Source organism: Bombina bombina, chromosome 6 (genome assembly GCF_027579735.1).
Source record: "Bombina bombina isolate aBomBom1 chromosome 6, aBomBom1.pri, whole genome shotgun sequence".
Taxonomy (NCBI): domain Eukaryota; kingdom Metazoa; phylum Chordata; class Amphibia; order Anura; family Bombinatoridae; genus Bombina; species Bombina bombina.
The window spans coordinates 412,795,579-412,814,818 of NC_069504.1; the positions used below are offsets into that span (position 1 = coordinate 412,795,579).

At 39.9% G+C, this 19,240-nt stretch overlaps 1 protein-coding gene across 1 annotated transcript in view; it reads right to left on the minus strand.

Moving 5' to 3' along the window:
• Window positions 1–19,240, minus strand: part of RBM27 (RNA binding motif protein 27) — a 647,841-nt gene that overhangs the window by 74,596 nt on the left and 554,005 nt on the right. Inside the window, exon 21 of the mRNA XM_053719279.1 lies at window positions 11,807–11,917. Coding sequence (XP_053575254.1) covers window positions 11,807–11,917 — 111 coding nt within the window. The remainder of the gene's footprint in view (window positions 1–11,806; window positions 11,918–19,240) is intronic.

The window sequence follows — 19,240 nt, forward strand, 5'->3', positions numbered from 1 at the left end:
CCAGCAAAGCTGGTCACATGATCCCTCCTAGGCTCCGCCTACCCCAGTCATTCGACCGACGTTAAGGAGGAATATTTGCATAGGAGAAACCATATGGTACCGTGGTGACTGTAGTTAAAGAAAATAAAATATCAGACCTGATTAAAAAAACCAGGGCGGGCCGTGGACCGGACACACCGTTGGAGAAAGAAATTTATCAGGTAAACATAAATTCTGTTTTCTCCAACATAGGTGTGTCCGGTCCACGGCGTCATCCTTACTTGTGGGAACCAATACCAAAGCTTTAGGACACGGATGAAGGGAGGGAGCAAATCAGGTCACCTAAATGGAAGGCACCACGGCTTGCAAAACCTTTCTCCCAAAAATAGCCTCAGAAGAAGCAAAAGTATCAAACTTGTAAAATTTGGTAAAAGTGTGCAGTGAAGACCAAGTCGCTGCCCTACATATCTGATCAACAGAAGCCTCGTTCTTGAAGGCCCATGTGGAAGCCACAGCCCTAGTGGAATGAGCTGTGATTCTTTCGGGAGGCTGCCGTCCGGCAGTCTCGTAAGCCAATCTGATGATGCTTTTAATCCAAAAAGAGAGAGAGGTAGAAGTTGCTTTTTGACCTCTCCTTTTACCTGAATAAACAACAAACAAGGAAGATGTTTGTCTAAAATCCTTTGTAGCATCTAAATAGAATTTTAGAGCGCGAACAACATCCAAATTGTGCAACAAACGTTCCTTCTTTGAAACTGGCTTTGGACACAGAGAAGGTACGATAATCTCCTGGTTAATGTTTTTGTTAGAAACAACCTTTGGAAGAAAACCAGGTTTAGTACGTAAAACCACCTTATCTGCATGGAACACCAGATAAGGAGGAGAACACTGCAGAGCAGATAATTCTGAGACTCTTCTAGCAGAAGAAATCGCAACTAAAAACAAAACTTTCCAAGATAATAACTTAATATCAACGGAATGTAAGGGTTCAAACGGAACCCCCTGAAGAACTGAAAGAACTAAATTGAGACTCCAAGGAGGAGTCAAAGGTTTGTAAACAGGCTTGATTCTAACCAGAGCCTGAACAAAGGCTTGAACATCTGGCACAGCTGCCAGCTTTTTGTGAAGTAATACCGACAAGGCAGAAATCTGTCCCTTCAGGGAACTAGCAGATAATCCTTTGTCCAATCCTTCTTGAAGGAAGGATAGAATCCTAGGAATCTTAACCTTGTCCCAAGGGAATCCTTTAGATTCACACCAACAGATATATTTTTTCCAAATTTTGTGGTAAATCTTTCTAGTCACAGGCTTTCTGGCCTGAACAAGAGTATCGATAACAGAATCTGAGAATCCTCGCTTCGATAAAATCAAGCGTTCAATCTCCAAGCAGTCAGCTGGAGTGAAACCAGATTCGGATGTTCGAACGGACCCTGAACCAGAAGGTCTCGTCTCAAAGGTAGCTTCCAAGGTGGAGCCGATGACATATTCACCAGATCTGCATACCAAGTCCTGCGTGGCCACGCAGGAGCTATCAAGATCACCGACGCCCTCTCCTGCTTGATCCTGGCTATCAGCCTGGGGATGAGAGGAAATGGCGGGAACACATAAGCTAGTTTGAAGGTCCAAGGTGCTACTAGTGCATCCACTAGAGCCGGCTTGGGATCCCTGGATCTGGCCCCGTAGCAAGGAACTTTGAAGTTCTGACGAGAGGCCATCAGATCCATGTCTGGAATGCCCCACAGGTGAGTGACTTGGGCAAAGATTTCCGGATGGAGTTCCCACTCCCCCGGATGCAATGTCTGCCGACTCAGAAAATCCGCTTCCCAATTTTCCACTCCTGGGATGTGGATAGCAGACAGGTGGCAGGAGTGAGACTCCGCCCAAAGAATAATTTTGGTTACTTCTTCCATCGCTAGGGAACTTCTTGTTCCCCCCTGATGGTTGATGTACGCAACAGTCGTCATGTTGTCTGATTGAAACCGTATGAACCTGGTCCTCGCAAGCTGGGGCCAGGCCTGGAGAGCATTGAATATCGCTCTCAGTTCCAGAATATTTATCGGTAGAAGAGATTCTTCCCGAGACCAAAGACCCTGAGCTTTCAGGGATCCCCAGACCGCGCCCCAGCCTATCAGACTGGCGTCGGTCGTGACAATGACCCACTCTGGTCTGTGGAACATCATCCCTTGAGACAGATTGTCCAGGGACAGCCACCAACGGAGTGAGTCTCTGGTCCTCTGATTTACTTGTATCTTCGGAGACAAGTCTGTATAGTCCCCATTCCACTGACTGAGCATGCACAGTTGTAATGGTCTTAGATGAATGCGCGCAAAAGGAACTATGTCCATCGCCGCCACCATCAAACCGATCACTTCCATGCACTGAGCTATGGAAGGAAGAGGAACGGAATGAAGTATCCGACAAGAGTCCAGAAGCTTTGTTTTTCTGGCCTCTGTTAGAAAGATCCTCATTTCTAAGGAGTCTATAATTGTTCCCAAGAAGGGAACCCTTGTTGACGGGGATAGAGAACTCTTTTCCACGTTCACTTTCCAGCCGTGAGATCTGAGAAAGGCCAGGACAATGTCCGTGTGAGCCTTTGCTTGAGGAAGGGACGACGCTTGAATCAGAATGTCGTCCAGGTAAGGTACTACTGCAATGCCCCTTGGTCTCAGCACCGCTAGAAGGGACCCTAGTACCTTTGTGAAAATCCTTGGAGCAGTGGCTAATCCGAAAGGAAGCGCCACGAACTGGTAATGTTTGTCCAGGAATGCAAACCTTAGGAACCGATGATGTTCCTTGTGGATAGGAATATGTAGATACGCATCCTTTAAATCCACCGTGGTCATGAATTGACCTTCCTGGATGGAAGGAAGGATAGTTCGAATGGTTTCCATCTTGAACGATGGGACCTTGAGAAATTTGTTTAAGATCTTGAGATCTAGGATTGGTCTGAACGTTCCCTCTTTTTTGGGAACTATGAACAGATTGGAGTAGAACCCCATCCCTTGTTCTCTTAATGGAACAGGATGAATCACTCCCATTTTTAACAGGTCTTCTACACAATGTAAGAACGCCTGTCTTTTTATGTGGTCTGAAGACAACTGCGACCTGTGGAACCTCCCCCTTGGGGGAAGTCCCTTGAATTCCAGAAGATAACCCTGGGAGACTATTTCTAGTGCCCAAGGATCCAGAACATCTTTTGCCCAAGCCTGAGCGAAGAGAGAGAGTCTGCCCCCCACCAGATCCGGTCCCGGATCGGGGGCCAATATTTCATGCTGTCTTGGTAGCAGTGGCAGGTTTCTTGGCCTGCTTTCCCTTGTTCCAGCCTTGCATTGGTCTCCAAGCTGGCTTGGCCTGAGAAGTATTACCCTCTTGCTTAGAGGACGTAGCACCTTGGGCTGGTCCGTTTTTACGAAAGGGACGAAAATTAGGTCTATTTTTTGCCTTGAAAGGCCGATCCTGAGGAAGGGCGTGGCCCTTACCCCCAGTGATATCAGAGATAATCTCTTTCAAGTCAGGACCAAACAACGTTTTCCCCTTGAAAGGAATGTTTAGTAGCTTGTTCTTGGAAGACGCATCAGCCGACCAAGATTTCAACCAAAGCGCTCTGCGCGCCACAATAGCAAACCCAGAGTTCTTAGCCGCTAACTTAGCCAATTGCAAAGAGGCGTCTAGAGTGAAAGAATTAGCCAATTTGAGAGCATTGATTCTGTCCATAATCTCCTCATAAGGAGGAGAGTCACTATCGAGCACCTTAAGCAGTTCATCAAACCAGAAATATGCGGCAGTAGTGACAGGGACAATGCATGAAATGGGTTGTAGAAGGTAACCCTGCTGAACAAACATCTTTTTAAGCAAACCTTCTAATTTTTTATCCATAGGATCTTTGAAAGCACAACTATCCTCTATTGGAATAGTGGTGCGTTTGTTTAAAGTAGAAACCGCTCCCTCGACCTTGGGGACTGACTGCCATAAGTCCTTTCTGGGGTCGACCATAGGAAACAATTTTTTAAATATGGGGGGAGGGACGAAAGGAATACCGGGCCTTTCCCATTCTTTATTAACAATGTCCGCCACCCGCTTGGGTATAGGAAAAGCTTCTGGGAGCCCCGGCACCTCAAGGAACTTGTCCATTTTACATAGTTTCTCTGGGATGACTAAATTTTCACAATCATCCAGAGTGGATAATACCTCCTTAAGCAAAATGCGGAGATGTTCCAATTTAAATTTAAATGTAATCACATCAGATTCAGCCTGCTGAGAAATGTTCCCTAAATCAGTAATTTCTCCCTCAGACAAAACCTCCCTGGCCCCCTCAGATTGGGTTAGGGGCCCTTCAGAGATATTAATATCAGCGTCGTCATGCTCTTCAGTAACTAAAACAGAGCAGCCACGCTTACGCTGACAAGGGTTCATTTTGGCTAAAATGTTTTTGACAGAATTATCCATTACAGCCGTTAATTGTTGCATAGTAAGGAGTATTGGCGCGCTAGATGTACTAGGGGCCTCCTGAGTGGGCAAGACTCGTGTAGACGAAGGAGGGAATGATGCAGTACCATGCTTACTCCCCTCACTTGAGGAATCATCTTGGGCATCATTGTCATTATCACATAAATCACATTTATTTAAATGAATAGGAATTCTGGCTTCCCCACATTCAGAACACAGTCTATCTGGAGACATGTTAAACAGGCATAAACTTGATCAGAAAGTACAAAAAACGTTTTAAAATAAAACCGTTACTGTCACTTTAAATTTTAAACTGAACACACTTTATTACTGCAATTGCGAAAAAACAGGAAGGAATTGTTCAAAATTCACCAAATTTTCACCACAGCGTCTTAAAGCCTTGAAAATATTGCACACCAATTTTGGAAGCTTTAACCCTTAAAATAACGGAACCGGAGCCGTTTTAAGCTTTAAACCCCTTTACAGTCCCTGGTATCTGCTTTGCTGAGACCCAACCAAACCCAAAGGGGAATACGATACCAAATGACGCCTTCAGAAGTCTTTTCTAAGTATCAGAGCTCCTCTCACATGCGACTGCATGCCATGCCTCTCAAAAACAAGTGCGCAACACCGGCGCGAAAATGAGACTCTGCCTATGCTTGGGGAAAGCCCCTAAAGAATAAGGTGTCTAAAACAGTGCCTGCCGATATTATTATATCAAAATACCCAGATAAAATGATTCCTCAAGGCTAAATATGTGTTAATAATCAATCGATTTAGCCCAGAAAAAGTCTACAGTTTAAATAAGCCCTTGTGAAGCCCTTATTTACAATCGTAATAAACATGGCTTACCGGATCCCATAGGGAAAATGACAGCTTCCAGCATTACATCGTCTTGTTAGAATGTGTCATACCTCAAGCAGCAAGAGACTGCAAACTGTTCCCCCAACTGAAGTTAATTGCTCTCAACAGTCCTGTGTGGAACAGCCATGGATTTTAGTTACGGTTGCTAAAATCATTTTCCTCATACAAACAGAATTCTTCATCTCTTTTCTGTTTCTGAGTAAATAGTACGTACCAGCACTATTTGAAAATAACAAACTCTTGATTGAATAATGAAAAACTACAGTTAAACACTAAAAAACTCTAAGCCATCTCCGTGGAGATGTTGCCTGTACAACGGCAAAGAGAATGACTGGGGTAGGCGGAGCCTAGGAGGGATCATGTGACCAGCTTTGCTGGGCTCTTTGCCATTTCCTGTTGGGGAAGAGAATATCCCACAAGTAAGGATGACGCCGTGGACCGGACACACCTATGTTGGAGAAATATATATATATATACATACACATACACACACACATATATATATATATATATATATATATACACACACACATATATATATATATATATATACACACACACTTATTTCTTTCATGTAATTGGCAAGAGTCCATGAGCTAGTGACATATGGGATATATAATCCTACCAGGAGGAGCAAAGTTTCCCAAACCTTAAAATGCCTATAAATACACCCCTCACCACACCCACAATTCAGTTTTACAAACTTTGCCTCCTATGGAGGTGGTTAAGTAAGTTTGTGCTAAGATTTCTACGTTGATATGCGCTTCTCAGCATTTTGAAGCCCGACTCCTCTCAGAGTACAGTGAATGTCAGAGGGATGTGAAGGGAGTATCACCTATCGAATGCAATTGTTTTCCTCACGAGAGATCTATTTCATAGGTTCTCTGTTATCGGTCGTAGAGATTCATCTCCTACCTCCCTTTTCAGTGCGACGATATATTCTCATATTCCATTATCTCTACTGATAACCGTTTCAGTACTGGCTTGGCTATCTGCTATATGTGGATGGGTGTCTTTTAGTAAGTATGTTTTCATTACTTAAGGCACTCTCAGCTATGGTTTGGCACTTTATGTATTTAAATCAAGTTATAAATATATGTATTGTACTTATATTTGCCATGATTCAGGTTTGGTATATTTCCTTTTGCAGACTGTCAGTTTCATATCTGGGAAATGAATTTTTTAGAAAAATGTATTTCTTACCTGGGGTACAGTCTTTTTTCAATTGTCATTTTAAATTCGCAGAAAGAATTAGGCTTGCGAGGGCGCGAAATGCCAAAGTATATTGCGTCATTTTTGGCGCAAGATTTTTTTGGCACAAAGTTACGTTGGATGACGCAAATTCGTCATTTCCGGTGTCTTTGTCAACGCCGAGTCCTTTCACAAGGTTGCGTCTTCATTTCCGGATGTTGTTAGCGCCAAAAATGTTTCTGTTTGTGCGTCATACTTGGCGCCAAATATTTTCATTATTTTAAACCCCATTCCTATATGCCTCTTGCCTTTTTTCTCTATCAGAGGGCTATGCTGTTTGCATTTTTTTCCCATTCCTGAAACTGTCATATAAGGAAATTGATCATTTTGTTTATATGTTGTTTTTTCTCTTACATTTGCAAGATGTCTCAATCTGATCCTGTCTCAAAAATCACTGTTGGAACCCTGCTGACTGATAAAAGTTCTACCAAAGCTAAGTACATTTGTTGTAATCTGGTGGAGATTATACCTCCAGCTGTGGTTTGTAATAGTTGTCATGATAAACTTTGACATGCAGAGAATGTGTCCATCAGTAATAGTAGATTGCCTGTTGCTGTTCCTTTAACATTTAATTTACAAGATATATCTGTGAATTTATAAGAATTTATTGCTGATTCTATTCAGAAGGCTTTGTCTGCCATTCCGCCTTCTAATAAAAGTAAAGGTCTTTTAAAACTTCTCATAAAGTTGATGAAATTTCAAATGACCGACAACATACTGAATTATCCTCCTCTGATAAGGATCTATCTGATTCAGAAGATCCTTCCTCACATATTGACACTGACAAATCTACTTATTTATTTAAAATGGAGTACATTCGTTCTTTGTTAAAGAAGTGTTGATTATATTGGATATTGAGGAGACTAGTCCTCTTGATATTAAAACTAGTAAATGTTTAAATTCTGTTTATAAACCTCATATTGTTATTCAAGAGGTTTTTCCAGTTCCCGATGCTATTTTTCTGATATGATTTCTAAGGAATGGAATAGGTCTGGTACTTCTTTTTTTCCTTCTTTAAAGGTTTTTTTTAAAAAGTAATTGTATCCTTTGCCAGCAGTTACATTGGAGTTTTGGGAAAGTTGATGGAGTTTTGGGAAAGTTGATGGAGTTTTGGGAAAGTTGATGGAGTTTTGGGAAAGTTGATGGGGCTTTGGGAAAAGTTGATGGGGCTTTGGGAAAAGTTGATGGGGCTATCTCTACTCTTGCTTAGCGTAATACTATTCCTATGGAAGATAGTACTTCTTTTTTAAGATACTTTAGATAGGAAACTTGAATCATATGTAAAGAAAGCCTATTTATATTTAGGTCATCTTCTCAGGCCTGCATTTTATTTGGCTGATGTTGCAGCTGCATCAACTTTTTGGTTGGAAAATACGCGCAACAACAATTGGATTACGATTTGTCTAGCATTGTTCACTTGCTTCAACCTGCTAATCAGTTTATTTGTGATGCCATTTTTAGCATCAAACTTGATGTTAAATCTATATCTTTAGCTATTTTAGCTAGAAGAGCTTTGTGGCTTAAATATTGGAATACTGACATGACTTCTAAGTCCAGATTGCTATCTCTTTCTTTCCAAGGTAATAAGTTGTTTGGTTCTCAGTTGAATTTGATTATCTCAACTGTCACTGGGGGAAGGGAGTTGTTTGCCTTAGGATAATACTTAAAGGTAAATCTAAAGTTTCTAACCGTTTTTGTTCCTTTCGACTAAATAAGGAACAGAAACCTATTCCTTCCCCCAAGGAATCTGTTTCCAATTGGAAATTTTATTCAAAATGGATTAAATCCAAGCCTTTTAAGGAACCAAAGCCAGCCCCTAAGTGTGCATGTAGGTGCAGCCCTCATTCCAGCTGGTAGGGGGCAGATTAAGATTTATCAGGGGTACCAAATAGGATTCAGAGTAAGACCTTCTGTGAGAAGATATGTTCTCTCACGCATTCCAGCAAATCCAGTAAAGGCTCAGGCTTTCCTGAAGTGTATTTAAGACCTGGAGTTTCAGAGGTAATCATGCCATTTCCGTTTCAGGAACAGGGTTTGGGGTTTTATTCAAATCTATTCATTGTCCCAAAGAAAGACAATTCATTCAGGCCAGTTCTGGATCTGATTTTTTTTTTTTAATCATTATGTAAGAGTACCAACTTTTAAAATGGTGATTATAAGGACTATTCTGACACTTGTTCAGTAAGGGCATTATATGTCCACCATAGACTTACAGGGTGCATATCTTCATATTCTGACTCATACAGTTCATTTTCAGTTTCTGAGATTCTCTTTTCTAGACAAGCTTTACCAATTTGTCGCTCTTCCTTTTGGCCTAGTGACAGCTCTAAGAATCTTTTCTAAGGTTATTGGTGCCCTACTCTCTGTAATCAGAGAGTGGGATTGCAGTGTTTCCTTATTTGGACGATTTCTTGTTATTAGCTCAGTCTCTATATGCTGCAGAATCTTACACGAATCAACTAGTGTTTCTTCGAAAACCTGGTTGGAGGATCAATTTACTAAAAAGTTATTTGATTCCTCCGACAAAGGGTCACCTTTTAGGTTTCCAGATAGATTCAGTGTCCATGACTCTGTCTCTAACAGACAAGATAAGTTTTGCATTGGTTGCAGCCTGTCGGAACCTTCAGACTCAGTCATTCCCTTCAGTAGCTATGTGCATGGAAGTTTTAGGTCTCATGACTGCAGCATCGGGACGCGATCCCCTTTTGCTCGTTTTCATATGAAACCTTTCCAGCTTTGTGTGCTGAACCAATGGTGCAGGGTTTTTTCAAGGATATCACAATTTATATCCTTAAATCCCAATGTTTGACTATCTCTAACTTGGTGGTTAAATCACCATTGTATAGTTCTAGGGGCCTTTTTTGTTTGTCCAAACTGGACTGTGATCTCAACAGATGCGAGTCTTTCAGTTTGGGGAGTTGTTTGGGGATCTCTGACAGTGCAAGGGGTTTGGAAATCTCAAGAGACGAGATTACCAATCAATATTTTGGAACTCCGTGCGATTTTCAGGGCTCTTCAGATTTGGCCTCTGTTGGAGAGAACCGTTCATTTGTTTTCAGACAGACAATATCACAACTGTAGCATTTGTCAATCATCAGGATGGGACTCATAGTCCTTAAGCTATGAAAAATGTATCCTGGATACTTGCTTGTGCAGATTCCAGCTCCTGTAATTTCTGTGGTTCATATCCCAGGTATAGAAAAATGGGAAGCAGATTATTTCAGCCGTCAGATTTTACATCCGGGGGAGTAGTTCCTCCATCCAGATGTTTTCTCAGGTTGTTTAGATGTGGGGTCTTTCAGAAATAGATCTGATGGCTTCTCATCTAAACAAGAAACTTCCCAGGTAGCTGTCCAGGTATCCTCAGACGGAAGCAGTGGATGCGTTGACACTTCCTTGGTGTTATCAACCTGCTTATATTTTTCCCACCTTTAGTTTTTCTCCCAAGATTGATCTTCAAAATCATCATTGAGCAATTGTTTGTGCTGCTGGTGGCTCCAGAATGGCCTCACAGGTTTTGGTTTGCAGATCTTGTTCGGATATCCAGTTGCCAACCTTGGCCACTTCCATTAAGGCCGGACCTTCTGTTTCAAGGTCCGTTTTTTCAATCAGGATTTCAAATCTTTAAATCTGAAGGTATGGAAATTGAACCCTTAGTGCTTAGTCATAGAGGTTTCTCTGACTGTGATTAATACTACGTTGCAGGCTCGTAAATCTGTTTCTAGAAAGATTTATTATCGAGTTTGGAAGACTTACATTTCATGGTGTTTCTCTCAAATTCTCTTGGCATTCTTTTAGAATTCCTAGAATTTTACAGTTTCTTCAGGATAGTTTGGATAAGGGGTTGTCTGCAAGTTCCTTGAAGGGACAAATCTCTGCTCTTTCTGTTTTATTTCACAGAAAGATTGCTAAGCTTCCTGATATTCACTGTTTTGTTCAGGCTTTAGTTCATATCAAGCCTGTCATTAAATCAATCTCTCCTTCTTTGAGTTTTAATTTGGTTTTAAAGGCTTTACAAGCTCCTTTATTTGAGCCTATGCATTCTTTGGACATTTAAATACTTTCTTGGAAAGTGTTGTTTCTTTTGGCCATCTCTTCTGCTAGAAGAGTTTATGAATGATTTGCTCTCTCTTGTGAATCTCCTTTCTGATTTTTTATCAGGATAAGGCAGTTTTGCAGACTTCATTTAAATTATTATCTAAGGTTGTGAATTCTAACAAGATTAATAGAGAAATTGTCCTTTCCTTGTGTCCTAATCCTAAGAATTCTTTGGAGAGATCCTTACATTCTTTGGATGTGGTGAGAGCTCTGAAATATTATGTTGAAGCTACTAAAGATTTCAGGAAGACTTCTAGTCTATTTGTTATCCTTTCTGGTTCCAGGAAAGGTCAGAAGGTTTCTGCCGTTTCTTTGGCATCGTGGTTAAAGCTTTTTGACTCATCACGCTTATTTGGAGTCGGGTCAGGCCCGGCCTCAGAGATTTACAGCTCATTCTACTAGGTCAGTCTCCACTTCGTGGGCTTTTAAGAATGAAGCTTCAGTTGATCAGGTTTGCAAAGCAGCAACTTGGTCTTCTTTGCATGCATTTACTAAAATTGTACAATTTTTATGTATTTGCTTCTTCGAAAGCAGTTTTTGGTAGAAAAGTTCTTCAGGCAGCTGTTTCAGTTTGATTCTTCTGCTTACAATTTAAGTTTTTCCTTTCATTTATGAGAATAAATTTATATTTGGGTTGTGGATTAATTTTTTTCAGTGAAATGGCAGTTTTTATGTTATCCCTCCCTCTCTAGTGACTCTTGCGTGGAGTTCCACTTCTTGGGTATTGCTATCCCATACGTCACTAGCTCATGGGCTCTTGCCAATTACATGAAAGAAAACATAATTTATGTAAGAACTTACCTGATAAATGATATAAAGCAAAATTATTTCCAAATTCCTTTGTTGATGCTTTTTACTCCTTTCTTTTTCACCCCACTACTTGGCTATTCGTTAAACTGAATTGTGGGTGTAGTGAGGGGTGTATTTATAGGCATTTTGAGGTTTGGGAAACTTTGCCCCTCCTGGTAAGATTGTATATCCCATACGTCACTAGGTCATGGACTCTTGTCAATTACATGAAAGAAATTAATTTATCAGGTAAGTTCTTACATAAATTATGTTTTTCACATGGCAGTATATATGTAAGCAAATATTTTGGTCCATGGTGGAATACAGTTCTACAGACGATAAACAGTACATACATAATTAATATATACACACACAATACCTCCTCTTTTGACTCTTCTTCCTCAAGATCTGTGGATGTAGTAGGAGTTTTAGGTTTGTGCCAGGATATTTGAAGCATTCGTCCATTGAATTTTGACCCTTGGTTAGCAGCCTAGTGGGAACAAAATAATAAAAACAGTTTAGGTTTTCTGAATATTTTATTAGTGAGGTAACTGATAAACATAAACACAAGCGGCACATTTACCATAAAATCTCCTGACAAAAATGAATAAAACAATTTTTGATTAATTGTTTTCATGTAGTGCACTTTAGTTGGATTATACAGTAAACAACCAGTGAACACATTGCTGACCTAACGCTTGCACAAAGCAAGAAATTAAGATGCCACAAACACATTGCATGGACAGTATTAAAGGCCAAAACATAACGATTTAGCTATATCATTTGTATTTTGTTGTTCATGCTGCAGCTGGTTAGAACTAAAACAAATGTTGGGGTGAGTAAGGCGCTACGTATAAAACTATACAATGCCACAATATAACGGAGATCCCCTCAAATGACTCCCAAAATGAAATACAGAATTAAAAAAGTGTCTAGCTATAAGTGCAGAAATGCTCCAAGGTAGACTAGAATAGAGCGGCGTCGAAAAAAAAAGACTAAATAACATAATTTATGTAAGAACTTACCTGATAAATTCATTTCTTTCATATTAGCAAGAGTCCATGAGCTAGTGACGTATGGGATATACATTCCTACCAGGAGGGGCAAAGTTTCCCAAACCTCAAAATGCCTACAAATACACCCCTCACCACACCCACAATTCAGTTTAACGAATAGCCAAGAAGTGGGGTGATAAGAAAAAAAGTGCGAAAGCATATAAAATAAGGAATTGGAATAATTGTGCTTTATACAAAATCATAACCACCACAAAAAAAGGGCGGGCCTCATGGACTCTTGCTAATATGAAAGAAATTAATTTATCAGGTAAGTTCTTACATAAATTATGTTTTCTTTCATGTAATTAGCAAGAGTCCATGAGCTAGTGACGTATGGGATAATGACTACCCAAGAAGTGGATCTTTCCACACAAGAGTCACTAGAGAGGGAGGGATAAAATAAAGACAGCCAATTCCTGCTGAAAATAATCCACACCCAAAATAAAGTTTAACGAAAAACATAAGCAGAAGATTCAAACTGAAACCGCTGCCTGAAGTACTTTTCTACCAAAAACTGCTTCAGAAGAAGAAAATACATCAAAATGGTAGAATTTAGTAAAAGTATGCAAAGAGGACCAAGTTGCTGCTTTGCAGATCTGGTCAACCGAAGCTTCATTCCTAAACGCCCAGGAAGTAGAAACTGACCTAGTAGAATGAGCTGTAATTCTCTGAGGCGGAGTTTTACCCGACTCAACATAGGCAAGATGAATTAAAGATTTCAACCAAGATGCCAAAGAAATGGCAGAAGCTTTCTGGCCTTTTCTAGAACCGGAAAAGATAACAAATAGACTAGAAGTCTTAAGAAAAGATTTCGTAGCTTCAACATAATATTTCAAAGCTCTAACAACATCCAAAGAATGCAACAATTTCTCCTTAGAATTCTTAGGATTAGGACATAATGAAGGAACCACAATTTCTCTACTAATGTTGTTGGAATTCACAACTTTAGGTAAAAATTCAAAAGAAGTTCGCAACACCGCCTTATCCTGATGAAAAATCAGAAAAGGAGACTCACAAGAAAGAGCAGATAATTTCGAAACTCTTCTGGCAGAAGAGATGGCCAAAAGGAACAAAACTTTCCAAGAAAGTAATTTAATGTCCAATGAATGCATAGGTTCAAACGGAGGAGCTTGAAGAGCTCCCAGAACCAAATTCAAACTCCAAGGAGGAGAAATTGACTTAATGACAGGTTTTATACGAACCAAAGCTTGTACAAAACAATGAATATCAGGAAGAATAGCAATCTTTCTGTGAAAAAGAACAGAAAGAGCAGAGATTTGTCCTTTTAAAGAACTTGCGGACAAACCCTTATCTAAACCATCCTGAAGGAACAGTAAAATTCTCGGTATTCTAAAAGAATGCCAGGAAAAATGATGAGAAAGACACCAAGAAATATAAGTCTTCCAGACTCTATAATATATCTCTCGAGATACAGATTTACGAGCCTGTAACATAGTATTAATCACAGAGTCAGAGAAACCTCTTTGACCAAGAATCAAGCGTTCAATCTCCATACCTTTAAATTTAAGGATTTCAGATCCTGATGGAAAAAAGGACCTTGTGACAGAAGGTCTGGTCTTAACGGAAGAGTCCACGGTTGGCATGAGGCCATCCGGACAAGATCCGCATACCAAAACCTGTGAGGCCATGCCGGAGCTACCAGCAGAACAAACGAGCATTCCTTCAGAATCTTGGAGATTACTCTTGGAAGAAGAACTAGAGGCGGAAAGATATAGGCAGGATGATACTTCCAAGGAAGTGATAATGCATCCAGTGCCTCCGCCTGAGGATCCCGGGATCTGGACAGATACCTGGGAAGTTTCTTGTTTAGATGGGACGCCATCAGATCTATTTCTGGAAGTTCCCACATTTGAACAATCTGAAGAAATACCTCTGGGTGAAGAGACCATTCGCCCGGATGCAACGTTTGGCGACTGAGATAATCCGCTTCCCAATTGTCTACACCTGGAATATGAACCGCAGAGATTAGACAGGAGCTGGATTCCGCCCAAACCAAAATTCGAGATACTTCTTTCATAGCCAGAGGACTGTGAGTCCCTCCTTGATGATTGATGTATGCCACAGTTGTGACATTGTCTGTCTGAAAACAAATGAACGATTCTCTCTTCAGAAGAGGCCAAAACTGAAGAGCTCTGAAAATTGCACGGAGTTCCAAAATATTGATCAGTAATCTCACCTCCTGAGATTCCCAAACTCCTTGTGCCGTCAGAGATCCCCACACAGCTCCCCAACCTGTGAGACTTGCATCTGTTGAAATTACAGTCCAGGTCGGAAGCACAAAAGAAGCCCCCTGAATTAAACGATGGTGATCTGTCCACCATGTTAGAGAGTGTCGAACAATCGGTTTTAAAGATATTAATTGAGATATCTTCGTGTAATCCTTGCACCATTGCTTCAGCATACAGAGCTGAAGAGGTCGCATGTGAAAACGAGCAAAGGGGATCGCGTCCGATGCAGCAGTCATAAGACCTAGAATTTCCATGCATAAGGCTACCGAAGGGAATGATTGTGACTGAAGGTTTCGACAAGCTGTAATCAATTTTAAACGTCTCTTGTCTGTTAAAGACAGAGTCATGGACACTGAATCCATCTGGAAACCCAGAAAGGTTACCTTTGTCTGAGGAATCAAAGAACTTTTTGGTAAATTGATCCTCCAACCATGATCTTGAAGAAACAACACAAGTCGATTCGTATGAGATTCTGCTAAATGTAAAGACTGAGCAAGTACCAAGATATCGTCCAAATAAGGAAATACCACAATACCCTGTTCTCTGATTACAGACAGCAGGGCACCGAGAACCTTTGTAAAAATTCTTGGAGCTGTAGCTAGGCCAAACGGCAGAGCCACAAACTGGTAATGCTTGTCTAGGAAAGAGAATCTCAGAAACTGATAGTGATCTGGATGAATCGGAATATGCAGATATGCATCCTGTAAATCTATTGTGGACATATAATTCCCTTGCTGAACAAAAGGTAAGATAGTCCTTACAGTTACCATCTTGAACGTTAGTATCCTTACATAACGATTCAATATTTTTAGATCCAGAACTGGTCTGAAGGAATTCTCCTTCTTTGGTACAATGAAGAGATTTGAATAAAACCCCATCCCCTGTTCCGGAACTGGAACTGGCATAATTACTCCAGTCAACTCTAGATCTGAAACACATTTCAGAAATGCTTGAGCTTTTACTGGATTTGCTGGGACACGGGAAAGAAAAAATCTCTTTGCAGGAGGTCTCAACTTGAAACCAATTCTGTACCCTTCTGAAACAATGCTCTGAATCCAAAGATTGTGAACAGAATTGATCCAAATTTCCTTGAAAAAACGTAACCTGCCCCCTACCAGCTGAGCTGGAATGAGGGCCGCACCTTCATGTGGACTTAGAAGCAGGCTTTGCCTTTCTAGCTGGCTTGGATTTATTCCAGACTGGAGATGGTCTCCAAACTGAAACTGGAGACAAAGAGTGACGCCCATATTTTTTCCATATTTTTTCGCGCCAAATAAGACGCCCACATTATTTGGCGCCTAAATGCTTTTTGGCGCCAAAAATGACGCCACATCCGGAACGCCGACATTTTTGGCGCAAAATAACGTCAAAAAAATGACGCAACTTCCGGCGACACGTATGACGCCGGAAACGGAAATAGAATTTTTGCACCAAAAAAGTCTGCGCCAAGAATGACGCAATAAAATGAAGCATTTTCAGCCCCCGCGAGCCTAACAGCCCACAGGGAAAAAGTCAAATTTAAGGTAAGAAAAAAAGTTAAATTAAAAAGCATTATCCCAAATATGAAACTGACTGTCTGAAAAATAAGGAAAGTTGAACATTCTGAGTCAAGGCAAATAAATGTTTGAATACATATATTTAGAACTTTATAAACAAAGTGCCCAACCATAGCTAGGAGTGTCACAAAAAATAAGATTTACTTACCCCAGGACACTCATCTACATATAGTAGATAGCCAAACCAGTACTGAAACGAGAATCAGCAGAGGTAATGGTATATATAAGAGTATATCGTCGATCTGAAAAGGGAGGTAAGAGATGAATCTCTACGACCGATAACAGAGAACCTATGAAATAGACCCCTTAGAAGGAGATCACTGCATTCAAATAGGCAATACTCCTCACATCCCTCTGACATTCACTGCACGCTGAGAGGAAAACCGGGCTCCAACTTGCTGCGGAGCGCATATCAACGTAGAATCTAGCACAAACTTACTTCACCACCTCCATCGGAGGCAAAGTTTGTAAAACTGAATTGTGGGTGTGGTGAGGGGTGTATTTGTAGGCATTTTGAGGTTTGGGAAACTTTGCCCCTCCTGGTAGGAATGTATATCCCATACGTCACTAGCTCATGGACTCTTGCTAATTACATGAAAGAAATATAGTTATAGGCTGACAGGTTACCAAATGTGATACAATCCAAATGCAAGGAGGCTAAAAATGCAGTATCAGATAAAAAGGACTGAGATAATTACTTATATTATGCAAAAATAAAAATTAAAACACACATTTAAAGGGACAGTCAAGTATAAATTAAACTTTCATTATTCAGATAGGACTTTTAATTTTAATTTGCTTTTTTCTCTTGGTATTCTTAGTTTAAACTAAACATAGGTAGGCTCATATGCTTATTTCTAAGCCTTTGAGGGCTGCCTCTTATCACATGATTTTTAAATCTCTTTTCAACACAAAGAGACAGAAAGTACACGTGGGCTATATAGATAACACTGTGTTCAGGCACAGAAAGTTATTTAAGATCTAGCACAATACAATGCTAAATTTAAGACAATAGATAATAAACAGTCACAGTCAAGTGATCAGGGGGCTGGAAGAAGGTTATTAGATGCAAAGTAATCACAAAGGTAAAAAGTACATTAATATAACTGTGTTGGCTATGCAAAACTGGGGAATGAGTAATAAAGGGATTATCTATCTTTTAAAACAATAACAATTCTATGGTTGACTGTCCCTTTAATCTCAAAAAATAAAAGCATATAAATAATACAGGAACCTGGCAATAGACCGGACTACACACACAACTAGGAACAACTTTGAACCTACTCATTCAACTTTATGGTGCAAGTAAAAGTGAGCACCTTAAAGTTGTTACATTTGGCATACTTTTGACAAGATCCCCTTGTCGCTCTTTTCTCACTGCAGGATAACTTTTGGACCTTTTTTTATACTTCATAAACATTATGGACTTTTTTTCATGCATTTGAATTGTTTTATATATTGTTTAATACATTGTGATCACCTATGATATAGGAGTATTTGTTCCACTTATATGTATTATTTATATGCTTTTATTTTTTTAGATTAAATGTGTATTTTAATTTTTGCATAATATATGTAATTATCTCTTCTTCTGTCTTTTTTAGCCGATACTGCATTTTTAGCCTCCTTGCATTTGGATTGTATCACATTTGGTAACCTGTCAGCCTATAACTATATATTTAGCTGGTTAGAACTGCAACAACAATCTTAAAGGGACACAAATCCCACATTTGTGCTTTCATGATTTAGAATGAGTATACAGCAGGTCTATGATTACAGCACAACGCCGAAACTAGTAAGGCCAGCTGTCTCCTGTGTTTTTTGTGTTGGTAGTTTTGGAATTTTATCCAGTTGAATTTAATAAAGACATTTGATTTATAACTTGACAAGAGATCCAACCTTCTTCTTTGTTCATTATACAATTTAAGCAACTTTCCAATTTACTTCAATTGTCCTATTTGCTTCAATTTCTTGTTATCCTTTGTTAAAGGAACAGCTATGCACTACTGGAAACTAGCTGAACACACGGAGTCATTTTCAAGAAGCATATATGTGCAGCCACCAATCAGCAGCTAGCTTCCAATGGGTCATTGCAGCTCCTGAGCAGTCCTAGGAATGCTTTTCAACAAAGAATATCAAGAGAAAGAAACATTTAGATAAGAGAAGTAAATTGGAAAGTTGTTTAAAAATTGTATGCCGTGTCTGAATCATGAAAGAAAAATGTGGAGTTGCATGTCCCTTTAAATAGTTTCCATTCAATTCAACTAGTTTTACCTACAAACAGCAATATTGTTATAGTCTACTGAAACATTCTTCTTTGCTCTTCCCCTGTAACAGGATTTATACACCTTTTGGAGATTGAAACACTACACGACCGTGTTATATGTATCTGCAGCATGTACCAACTAGTAAAATAAACATAAAATGCAAAGTTTAAAGGGGCATGAAATTCAAAATTAAGCCATCATGCATCAGATAGAGCATACAATATTGAAAAACTTTACAGTTCACTTCTGTTATCAAATGCATTTCTCTCTGTCTCCTTGTTGGAAAACATAGCTCATTTCCAAGAAAATCTGCGGAGGTAGGCTCAGGAGCATGAAAAAGATTTCAGTACTGTATGGGAGCAGTGTTTGCAACAATGTTTGTAAAATGCGCTCTCCTGGGCTTACCTCACTATCACCTAGATTACAAGTTTTGTTATATATAGGGTGCGAAACGAACGCAACAAAAACTAAATTTATGCTTACCTGATAAATGTATTTCTTACAGATATGGTGAGTCCACAGGTTCATCTTAACTACTGTTGGGAATATCACTCCTGACCAGCAGGAGGAGGCAAAGAGCACCACAGTAAAACTGTTAAGTATCACTCCCTTACCCACAACCCCCAGTCACTAGACCGAAAGTGAATGGAGAAAAGACTAATACAAGGTGCGGAGGTGTCTGAGGT